The sequence below is a fragment of the Quercus lobata genome, chromosome 10, assembly GCF_001633185.2.
Source record: "Quercus lobata isolate SW786 chromosome 10, ValleyOak3.0 Primary Assembly, whole genome shotgun sequence".
Classification (NCBI taxonomy): Eukaryota; Viridiplantae; Streptophyta; class Magnoliopsida; order Fagales; family Fagaceae; genus Quercus; species Quercus lobata.
In genome coordinates, this window is record NC_044913.1 from 65,325 (window position 1) to 77,958 (window position 12,634).

General features: G+C 32.6%; 1 protein-coding gene and 1 pseudogene across 1 annotated transcript; both read left to right on the forward strand.

The window, feature by feature from the left end:
- The first annotated feature begins 399 nt into the window (after positions 1-399).
- On the forward strand, positions 400-4,960 carry LOC115963018 (cytochrome P450 CYP72A219-like). The gene is made up of 5 exons (XM_031081905.1): positions 400-704; positions 1,130-1,347; positions 2,731-2,975; positions 3,593-3,971; positions 4,372-4,960. Exons 1-5 carry the CDS (start codon positions 428-430, stop codon positions 4,795-4,797), a joined length of 1,545 nt encoding a protein of 514 aa, XP_030937765.1. The 5' UTR covers positions 400-427; the 3' UTR covers positions 4,798-4,960.
- A 4,434-nt stretch (positions 4,961-9,394) lies between these two features.
- LOC115963424 lies at positions 9,395-11,724 on the forward strand (annotated as a pseudogene).
- The last annotated feature ends 910 nt before the right edge of the window (positions 11,725-12,634 follow it).

Sequence of the window (12,634 nt, forward strand, 5' to 3'; positions counted from 1 at the left end):
TCTAACTGCTCTAGTTGAGACTGCTGCTAGCTTTCCAGCTACTGGATCACTAAAAGCTATATATATATATATATATATTAAAATTCTTTCAATGGAGGTTTAACCACAATTACCAAAATTGTTGAAATAATTCGTCCAAACTTATGCATCGCACGTATATTAATCCATACTGTTGGGTTTGGAAACTCTCCCTTTCTAAAGTGAAAGCTGATGAGAATGAAAGAAAGATTGGAATGAGTTGGAGTTGGACCAAATCACTGACACACACACACATATATATACAAAAGTTTGGACGAAATATTTCAACAATTTTGGTAATTGTGGTTAAACCTCCATTCAAGGACTTAATATATATATATCGTCCATTCTTATCTCTTCTTCACTTTCTTCTACCTCTAGCTCTCTCTCTACAAAGAAAAAAATAAAAATGGAAATTTCTCTGGACAAAGTTGCCACCTCCGTTCTTTTCGTTATAATGACAACGTTGTCATACATGATTCTGAATTGGGTGTGGTTAAGACCAAAATATTTAGAGAGGTGCTTGAGAAAGCAAGGTCTTGTAGGCAATTCCTATAGACTTTTCTTCGGGGACACGAAGGATGGCTCTATGATGATAAAGCAAGCTTGTTCTAAACCCATAGAACTCTCTGATGATATTGTGCCACGTGTTCTCCCCTTTGAACATCACACAGTGAAGCATTATGGTATGTATGTCTACAATAAACTTAATTACCGAAAGATTTTGTTGCAGCAAACACAAATTATATCTCACTTATTTCCATAGCAATAAAGTATGTATGGTTGTTTTAAGTCCTGTAACTTCTGTTTAAAAGCTTCCAACTATGAATTAGCTTATGCCCAAAATCTTAAATCTGAACCAGAATCTAAATTGGTAGACCGATTGATTAAACTATAAACAAGAATCTAAATTGGTAGCGGTGGAGCCAAAATTTTCTTAGGTAAAGCCAGTGTTACTACTTCTAATTTAAACAGACAGCTAAAATTATTTTTTGCCAATTAGTAATAGTTAATAAGAAACTCTCACTTGAGATTTGTTATGAAAATGATATAGACATAATATTTTCTAAAAAATATTGGATTTTCTTCTAACCTTCGTGAACAAATGCAGGCAAGAATTCTTTTACATGGCTTGGCCCAAGACCCCGTATTAACATTATGAGCCCTGAACAAATCAAAGATGTTTTCACCAAGATGGGTGACTTTCAGAAGCCCAAAACAAATCCAATTACTAGATTGCTTGCAATGGGAATAATAAACTACGAGGGTGAGAAATGGGCTAAACACAGAAAGATTATCAACCCTGCTTTCCATTTAGAGAAGTTGAAGGTTATATATTACATTTCTTATCCTTTTAAATCCATGTGGAAATCAATAGTTGTGTCCAGATTATATTATTGTTATGTCTTGAGTAAAAACTGTTGAACCTTAGTTTGGAGCAGCATGATTTATCTTTAAAGTGATATTGTACAAATCATCAAGTTTAACACAAAAACACTTTTGTACTGAACTCCATAGCCAAGTTTCAAATGTCCGTCTAGCACATGTTTGTGATCAAAAAACTTATAGGCACAATACAATAATCACAATAGGGAATTGTTTGCATTTTGGTTATCAATAATGCTATAGACACAAACTATTTTACATAATTTTTTACAAACTAATGATGTGGTGAGTGATTATTTCTATGTGAAAAGATGACGTTAGTAATGGACCTAGACGAGAACCAGTAAGAATTTGCCACATAAAAAATTTGTAAAAATGTTGTGAAATAATTTGTGATTGTAGCAGTACCCATAACTTAAAAGTGACAATATTTTTTGAGATGGGTAGTTAATGGGCGAAGTAGGGTTCAAACTACATACACTAGGCACCACATAGAATATAATTATTGCTAGATACTAACTTTGATTAATTAATGCAAAGTCATTATAGAAAATATTACCTTTGATCTATTGCTTAAAATATGATTGACCAAAAATATTGTGTGCAAATAAGATTCTAAGTACATTCAAACATCAGTAATGCTAGTATAGCAAATAATATTATATGTCTATTTTCTTCTAAAAAAAAAAAAAAAAATCTATATGCCCATTCAAACTTTTAAATATGAATAATATCAATTAAATTTAAACTTAGATTCTCGTTTGCTCCAATGGGAAAAGTTTGACTGCTACCTACACCGAATTTTTTTTTTTTTTTTAATAGTATCTTGTTTTAAAAGTAAAGAATAATTATCATGGGTAGATGCTACAAATTTTTAATTCTATCTCAATAAAAAAAAATTAACTTAAAAACATCTATAGCAATCAAAGTAAAAAAGAAAAAAGAAATTGTTATAAAGCATTTAACTACTCTGAATTCATTATATAAATGAAAGGGTAATTGTTTGTTGGCTATTTGACATATATTTCAAACCGTATGTGTATTATAAGCGCAGTTGGGATTCTATCAAAAACAATATAGAGTAATAATATGGACATAACATTTTTTTTACTGTTATTGAAGTCGTAAATTGTTAGTAATTTTTCTCTTAAAAAAATGGTTATTGATTTTCATATGGGCTATATATCATTAGTAACTTGTCATTTGCAACAGCTGTGAAAAAATTTGCGCGGAAAGTTACGTATGGAGATTTGTTGAACAATATAATGCCAATAATCTTGTTTCTATTTATTATAGTTTAAACAATTTACATTGTGATTGCTACAGCTTATGTTACCTGCATTTTATCAAAGTTGCATTGATATGATTAGCCAATGGGAGAGGTTGACCTCTGAAAATGGATCCTGTGAGTTAGACATATGGCCTTATCTTGAAAACATGTCAAGTGATGTGATTTCAAGAACAGCATTTGGAAGTAGCTATAAAGAAGGAAGAAGAATATTTGAACTTCAAAAAGAGCAAGCACAACTCTTTGTAAAAGTATCACAATCTGTATACTTTCCTGGACTAAGGTAGTGATTAAACATTCAACTCTAAAATTTAGTCAAGTTTGGTTCCTTACCCCCCCACCCCCAAAAAAAAAAAAAGTCAAATTTGATTTTTATTGAGATAGGATTAACCAATTACAATTCAATTTATTGAAATTCTATTGTATCTATTAAAAATATATATGCTAATTTTTTTTTTTAATAGGAATGTACTACTTTTTAATATAACAAGATTTCAATGAATTTCAAAAATTGCTTGGCTCACCTTCCAAATAAAATTCTCATGCATCTCAAGTCCAATCGTTGTTTTAAAAATCTGTAAGGTCAAAAAATTGATTTTGGCCCCAATTCCCAGTTTAACTCGGTTTTGACAAATTTTGGGTAATTTTACCGGATCGGATTGGTTCCGGTTCCTAGTTGAATCAGTCGGTCCTGTTCAGTTTTTAAAACCATGTGTCCAATGAAAACAAAATTCCAAATTTTATTATTTATTCAGAAACGAAATTGGTTATAACCTACTTTTTTGAACATCTCATCAAACACAAAAATTAATAGAGATCATCACATTATAATTAATACAATTTCCGTTTCTGTGCCTTCAATCTTCTCAATTTACTAATAGCTAATATTTATGCATGCAGGTTTTTACCGACTAAGACACACAGGAGGATGAAGGATATTGCAAGAGAAGTACAAGACTTACTAATGGGAATCATTAACAAAAGGGAGAAGGCATGCAATGGCAGAAATGACGACTTATTAGGCATACTAATGGAATCAAATTCTAGAGAGATTAAGGAATTTGGTAATAAGAAGAGTGCCGGAATGAGTATTAAGGATGTAATTGAGGAATGTAAGCTTTTCTACCTTGCTGGGGAAGAGACAACCTCAGTTTTACTTGTTTGGACAATGGTTTTGTTGAGTAAGTATCCAAATTGGCAAGCTCGTGCAAGAGAAGAGGTTTTGCAAGTCTTTGGTAAGAACAAACCTGACTTTGATGGGTTAAATCGCCTTAAAATTGTAAGTATTCCCTAAAGATTCCAATTTTTCTTTATTTTCCTATAAAATTTATATTTAATGTCTTTTGAAGATGAAATATTCACATCCATGAATATTCATGTTAATATTAGTTAATTGATTGAGTAAAAGCCATTTTCTATTAAGCTCATGATAGTCAGCATACTCATTTTTTGTTAGAGTTGGCACTTGGTAGTATAGATTATAGACCACTAATTTGAGTGCAAACCTCAAATATGATTAGGTTTTTAGATCGAGTAATAAATTTTTTTTCAAATTTTATCTATCATAAATGAGCTTCAAAATCGAATACTCTTCAAGAGGAAAATTTAATGAACTTATTTTATTTTACAAAATTTTTTAAGAAATACACTTTCGTAATATTTGGTTATCCATGACGTAGGTAACCATGATATTCAATGAGACTCTAAGGCTGTACCCACCAGCAGCTTTGCTACCTCGAAGGGTTCACAAGGAAACCAAGCTAGGAAATATGATTATACCAGCTGGAGTGGAGATTGCTCTACCAATAATCCTAGTCCACCATGATTATGAACTGTGGGGTGAGAATGCAAAACAGTTTAACCCGGAGAGATTTTCAGAAGGGATTTCAAAGGCAACAAAGGGCCAAGTATCATTCATCCCATTTGGTGGGGGTCCGAGGATATGTGTTGGTCAAAACTTTGCTCTAGTAGAGACCAAGATGGCTTTGTCACTCATTTTGCAGAACTTCTCATTTGAGATGTCCTCATCCTATGTTCATGCTCCTTGCTCAATCATAACTCTTCAACCTCAATTTGGCGCTCACGTTATATTACATAAGATATAGTACCACAAAGTTGTTCCAATTAAGCATGATCTATCACCATCGTGCCCCATGGCTTATTTGGTGTTCTATTTATTATTTAGTGATTAAAATCTCATTTACTAAAGAACAAGAAAGAACATATTATGATTTCCACTCTATTATATTATGTTTGTGTTTCTACATCCATTATTGCATTAATTGAAGGAAACAATGTTGAATAATGGTAAAAATATATATAATTAGAAATATACATCATTATTATTGGTAAATTTTCTTTTTTAGAGTATAATGTTAATTTTTTAATCCTACCCAAATTAAAAACCCTTTTACCGATTATAAGATCTCGATTTTAACAACTTTTTTGCAAAGGCTAGAGTACATGATGCTAGTAGAAAATTAATGAATTTTCCTTAAGCATTCTAAAGTTGAAATATTACACCTAGGGAGATAAAAATGCCATTAATCTCTTTGGACTCAGCCAAAAAACTAAGGAAAAAAGGGGAAGAAAATGAATTCTTCAAACTAAAGCAATTTATTTAAGAAATGCCAACCAAATTTTCTAAGCACCCTTTTGTAAAGCAACCACCTTCTTCCACGGCTCTCGGCTCGATATCTCGTCCCACCATCTCCCCACATTTTCTCTCGAAGTGAATGAATTGCCCTTATTAGTGTCACTGACCAAGTACTGAGTGTTGGGCAAGTGTGAAAGATCTGCCAAATAAAATTCATCACTAGTCAAGAACTAAGCCTCCCTAAGCCTCTTTTCATAGATGTCAAGCACTTTCAACAACTTCTCTTCATTCTGCCTGAAAACTACTTTGTCTTGCTTGATATTCATTCGAGGCACAAATGCAAGTTGAAACAACTATTGGGTCCCAAATAATATTATTACAAATATAAGCAATCCAAAATAACAATTACATACAGGAACACAAAATTTACATGGAAAACCCTTTATCTTTGAAGGGAAAAACCACGAGACAAACTCCGAATAATTTCACTATGATAAAATCAATTATAATAATTTTTGTGTATGTCTCTCAGCTAAAGAAAATCTATTTTATTTTTCTTTGCTTTCACACACACACACTAATTATCTCTTTCAATGGTGGCAAACTTTTGCTCTCTCCTTTTTATTTTTTTTCTCCATGCACAGCTCTCTTAGCTGTCTCCTTTTTCTTTAAGCGGCTCCCTCTTGGCTGCTCTCTCTTCTTTTCCTTTCTTGTGCGGCTTCCTCTTTCTTTACTCTTGCACATACTCTCTTTGTGTCTTCCCAAAGGTGGCAGTACCTTGCTCTCTCCTTCCTCTTCATGTCTAGTATTGAAGTCATGCAAATCTGTCAAAGAAACAAGTAAAGATGGGAAGTTCATTAAAGCTGGACAGATTCCGGACAAATATCTTGACAAATGTATCTATCGAGGTCTCAACAGATAGCTCGACAACTGTATCTATCAAGAATTACGAAATTTAGATTTCCAGATTTGATTTTCGGCCCATGCTGACATGTATGTATAGGGTTTCTTTTCTCACAACCCTAGATATATATAAGGTTTATTTTAAAGGCCGTCACACATGAGAATACAAGGGGAACACATGCAAAAAGTGACCGAATGCCTTATTGTCTCTGAAAGAAGCTACTGCGTCTTTACGCCTTAGGGTTTTGTAACCAAGTGCTTCTTGATCTTCATTGTTGATGAAGTGAAGAACTTTGCAGCCAACAATCATCCTTAAGTTGGTGTGTTAGTCATGTACTGGGATCCGTGCAAAAAGGGTGGCATTCATATATTGAAGATTTCAGAGGTTCTGAAGTAGTAGAAGGTTTCTGCTCTAAGTTCATCTATGAGAATTGTAGAGGCTAGGGACAAAAGTTTTGTACTAGATCTAAAAATTCTCTTTACTATAATGAATTGCTTTTCTAGAAGGTTTCCCCCCAAGTTTTTTACAGTGAAACTAGTTTGCTTCATTGGTTTTCCTAGGTTATCATATCTTCTCTTATTTAATTTTTCGTTGTGCATGATATTGATGTTTGTTTGTTTTAACAAGGTTTATTCAAAATAAATCTAATTAACAACTTGGGTTTAAAACTTAATAATTCTAAAACTTGTTAGATCCAAACACACACGCACACTAAACAAGCCTAACCAATTTTATATTTCAAAAACAAGTCAAGACAATTTAGTGAGTATACATTAACACATGTATTTCTTGTAATGGCCAAATCACACTGTACTTGCACATGTAACAAAAGTAGCAAAGAATATTGCGTGTTGTGCATGAAAAACCTCGCAAGATTGCATAAGTGTCTACATGTTTTGATACAAATGTAGCGGATCTCTAAATGATCTTTTAATTGCTTTCGGAGCATCATGAAGATTCATATATATGTCTGATTGAACCTGAGGATCCGGCGACGGCTTGATGGAATTCTTGTTTATGGAGAATTGACTCAAATGCAATTTACATTTTAGCCCCAAAAAAAATTATCACTCTATCTAACTCACTGAATGCATTGGTTATTTTGTTGACCCTCAAAGTTATTAGTATTGGTATTAACTAATATACCAAATATATTAGGCATCTAGAACAAATGGATTGCCCATTTAATTTTGATGTACAACCTTGTGCTGCATCAATATTTTGTGCTTTTTTTAATCTTTTTTCTTTCTTTCCATACTACAAGTTTTAATTGTTCAATTAAATGCAATAATAATACTTAAATGTATTAATTAATAGATACAAGGACCCTTCCATAAAAAAAATAAAAAGATTTTAACCAAAAAAATATAAAGTATAAACAAAGAAAAGAGAACACCAAGAATTTACGTGGTTCAGTTTGGCCTACGTCCATGGGTGGCAACAAGAAGAAATTTCACTAACAAATTTGGAGAATACAAAATGATGTAGAGACATTCTCACAAAACTCAAACCCCAATACACCCAAAATTATTCTCTCTCAAAGACAAAGTTTACTACCTCCAAAAAATGTTTGGGATTGAATACAAAATTTGAGGCTAAACCTAAAATAAGTAGAAGATTTCCCTTCTCTGGAATTCTTGCACAACACTCATTAAAGTAGTCTCTCACTATGACCTTTTGCCACACCTTTTTGTATCACCCAACTTGTTAGACTCGCCACACAAATCAAACAAGAGAGCAACATATATATCTTTGACTAACAGAGAATACAAATCATCAGTATCATTTTTTTTTTCTACCAATTTTCCATCATTTTTTTTTTTTTTGTTTTGTCCACCAATTATGATATGTCACATGTTCTCTTTTTTTCCATTTTAAAATTTAGTTATTTTATAAGGAACATAAAAAAGAATACATGGTAAGAATTAGTTTTCAATCAATAGAAGAAACCAAAGTCAACAAAGGAGAATATGTTGTTATGCACCAAAAGATATGCGATTAAAGCATGAATGAAACAAAAGTGACACATCTCCATTGTAGCTTGAATTTAATCAAACCACCTAAATGAAAAATCCTTCTACGCCTCCATCAAAGTCTCCATAAATTATCTCAAATTGCAACCCAAATCAATTCAAAATATGAATATAAGGAAAAATCTAACAATCTTCACCATAATTAAAACTCCACCATGCAATCTTTCAAACAAGTCAAAGAAAGAATTTCTAAAATTCTCCTGCACCTCCATCAAAGTCTCTATGGATTATCTCAAATTGCAACCAAAATCAATTCAAAATATGAATATAAGGAAAATTCTAATAATCTTCACCGTAACTAAAATTCCACCAAGCAATCTTCCAAACAAGTCAAAGAAAGAATTTCTCCTTAATCCGAAAATGAAGAATTACAAATTGCACCAAGCTTTTCAAAAATTATCCACAATGAAGAGATTTTGTAGATCACCAAATGTAATCAAAATCCTCCCTGTCTTCTAGAGACTACTCTCAAGCCACGATTACTTAAGGTGCTAAATCAAAACGAAGCCCAACCAAAAGACCAAAGTGCAAATCATCTCAAGCTACTTCCAAATATGCCAATAGGTGCCAAATGCATCCAAAAATAGTGTCAAAACCAATTAGAGCCCAACCAAATGAACAAAAGGCATATAATTCCAAGCAAACTCCAAATAAAAACATTTTCGAACTTATAGTTTATTTAGTATCAACCTCTTTATTCCCCCCCCCCCTCCCCCTTCCCAACACACACACACAAAAAAATCAATTTACCACGAATGCTTCTTGATGCAATAAGATAAAAACCATTTGTCCAAAACCAATCAAACAAACAATTCTATTAACGAAGAGCTCCAAAAGACCAATGCATGAATACCACAACCAACCTATAATAAATTTCTAGCTACAATCTCATGACTAGTATAACCAGAAGTAAGATCTTTTGAGCTCCTACCATGTCATTCCCATAGAAGAAAGTTTCCCTGCATATTAATTTAATACTGATTGGAAAAAAAAAAAAAAAAAAAAAAAAAAAAAAAAAAAAAAAAAAAAAAAAAAAAAAAAAAAACAAAAAAAAAAAAACAAAAAAACCAAAAAAAGCCATAAAAATAAAAATAAACAAACAAACAAACAAACAAAAAAATGCTTGCTTCTTTTCAAGGCAAGGGTGAAGATACCTGTGGCAATAGAAAATGAGGTCTCTTAAGAAGAACTCATTCTCTAAAACTTGATAACCTTATACAAATGTGTAGTGCCAATGAGGAAGACCTTCAAAATAGTGAAAAGAGCAATTTCTAAAATATTAATTATATATATATATATATATATTTTTTTGGTACACACGAGGCGAATCTAGGAGAATATATAATACAATCCAGTATGAATCTTTTCACAAAATTGGGGTGACCTCATGTAATCATGTGGATATAATCAACAAAAAGTAAGCATCCATTTTTTCCCCTTCTCACCCTCTAACTTCTCGACATCTCACATAGAAATAATCTCAAATATAAAAAAATAAAATAAAATAAAAAAAATAAAAAAAATTAGAAATATAAATAAAATATAAGGAGCTCAATGAACACACCATGATAAGTTTGAAAACAATGTTCAAATTGACCTTAACCAGTTTGGTTTCCCACACTTTAAGAGCTTTTGACTGAAAACATAAAGTAGAAGAAAGCAAGAAAGAACTCAGCCTTCTTTAATAGAAAAGTCAAATTTGGTTCCCTACCCCCCCCCCCCCCAAAAAAAAAGTCAAATTTGATTTTTAATGAGGTACGATTAACCAATTACAATTCAGTTTATTGAAATTCTATTGTATCTATTAAAAAAAAATATATATATATATATATATATATGCTTTTTTTTTTAATAGGAATGTACTATTTTTTAATATAACAAGATTTCAATGAATTTCAACAATTGCTTGGCTCACCTTCCAAATAAAATTCTCATGCATCTCAAGTCTGATCATTGTTTTAAAAATCTGTAAGGTCAAAAAATTGATTTTGGCCCCAATTCCTAGTTTCACTCAATTTTTGACAAATTTTGGGTGATTTTACCGGATCCGATTGGTTCAGGTTCCTAGTTGAATCGGTCGGTCCTGTTCGGTTTTTAAAACCATGTCTCCAATGAAAACAAAATTCCAAATTTTATTGTTTATTCAGAAACGAAATTGGTTATAACCTACTTCCTGAACATCTCATCAAACACAAAAATTAATAGAGATCATCACATTATAATTAATACAATTTCCGTTTTTGTGCCTTCAATCTTCTCAATTTACTAATAGCTAATATTTATGCATGCAGGTTTTTACCGACTAAGGCACATAGGAGGATGAAGGAAATTGCAAGGAAGTACAAGACTTACTAATGGGAATCATTAACAAAAGGGAGAAGGCATGCAATGGCAGAAATGACGACTTATTAGGCATACTAATGGAACCAAATTCTAGAGAAATTAAGGAATTTGGTAATAAGAAGATTGCTGGAATGAGTATTAAGGATGTAATTGAGGAATGTAAGCTTTTCTACCTTGCTGGGGAAGGGACAACCTCGGTTTTACTTGTTGAGTAAGTATCCAAATTGGCAAGCTCGTGCAAGAGAAGAGGTTTTGCAAGTCTTTGGTAAGAACAAACCTGACTTTGATGGGTTAAATCACCTCAAAACTGTAAGTATTCCCTAAAGATTCCAATTTTTCTTTATTTTCCTATAAAATTTATTTGTAATGTCTTTCGAAGATGAAATATTCACATCCATGAATATTCTTGTCAATATTAGTTAATTGATCGAGTAAAAGCCATTTTCTATTGAGCTTATGATAGTCAGCATACTCATTTTTTGTTAGAGTTGGCACTTGGTAGTATAGACTATAGACCACTAATTTGAGTGCAAACCTCAAATTTGATTTGGTTTGTAGATCGAGTAACAAATTTGTTTCAAATTTTATCAATCATAAATGAGCTTCAAAATCGAATACTCTTCAAGAGGAAAATTTAATTAACTTATTCTATTTTACAAAATTTTTTAAGAAATGCACTTTCGTAATAGTTGGTTGTCCATGGTGTAGGTAACCATGATATTGAATGAGGCTCTGAGGTTGTACCCACCAGCAGCTTCGCAACTTCGAAGGGTTCACAAGGAAACCAAGTTGGGAAATATGATTATACTAGCTAGAGTGGAGATTGCTCTACCAATAATCCTAGTCCACCATGATTATGAACTGTGGGGTGAGAATGCAAAACAGTTTAACCCGGAGAGATTTTCAGAAGGCATTTCAAAGGCAACAAAGGGCCAAGTATCATTCTTCCCATTTGGTGGGGGTCCGAGGATATGTGTTGGTCAAAACTTTGCTCTAGTAGAGACCAAGATGGCTTTGTCACTCATTTTGCAGAACTTCTCATTTGAGACGTCCTCATCCTATGCTCATGCTCCTTACTCAATCATAACTCTTCAACCTCAATTTGGTGCTCACATTATATTACATAAGATATAGTACCACAAAGTTGTTCCAATTAAGCAAGATCTAAGATCATCGTGCCTCGTGGCTTATTTGGTGTTCTATTTATTATTTAGTGATTAAAATCTCGTTTTCTAAAGAACAAGAAACGACATATTATGATTTCCACTCTATTATATTATGTTTGTGTTTCTACATCCATTATTGCATTAATTGATGGAAACAATGTTGAATAATGTTAAAAATATATATGATTGGAAATATACATCATTATTATTGGTAAATTTTCATTTTTAGAGTAAAATGTTAATTTTTTAATCCTACCCAAATTAAAAACCCTTTTACCAATTATAAGATCTCGATTTTAACAACTTTATTGCAAAGGATGGAGTATATGATGCTAGTAGAAAATTAATGAATTTCCCTTAAGCGTTCTAAATTTGAAATTTTACATGTACGGCACCAAGGTACATAGATCCATTTGGGCCTTGAATTTTGGCCCAGCAACGTGGCCCATGGCCCCAATCTCTTTGTACCCAAAACCCCAGTCTGAACCCACACGAACTGCAAGCCTAAGTTTTGCCACCTAATCCTTGCTTGGCAATCATTCCCGAACACTAAAGAAAGAATAATGTCCAAACACACCGTCCATATCATGTCTGGCAACACCCAGGAAACACCATTGTCGGGCACGCCTGTTGGAGTTGGAACCAAGTTCCAAGGCCACTTTCACCACATTCCACTCCCACCTAACCATCCACTTAAAACTGATGATATTGGACCACCAATTGCACTAACTATGGTAGTAATCATGATCTCTCCACTAATCTAGAGCTATAAATATGAGAAGTTGGGGAAAGGAAATGGTTGTTGAAAGGTTCTCAAGAAAACAGAGAGTAGAGAAAAAGAGTGATTTAGTAAGAGACAGAGAGAGAGAAAAACAGCTTCGTTGAGTCTTTGTGTCAAAA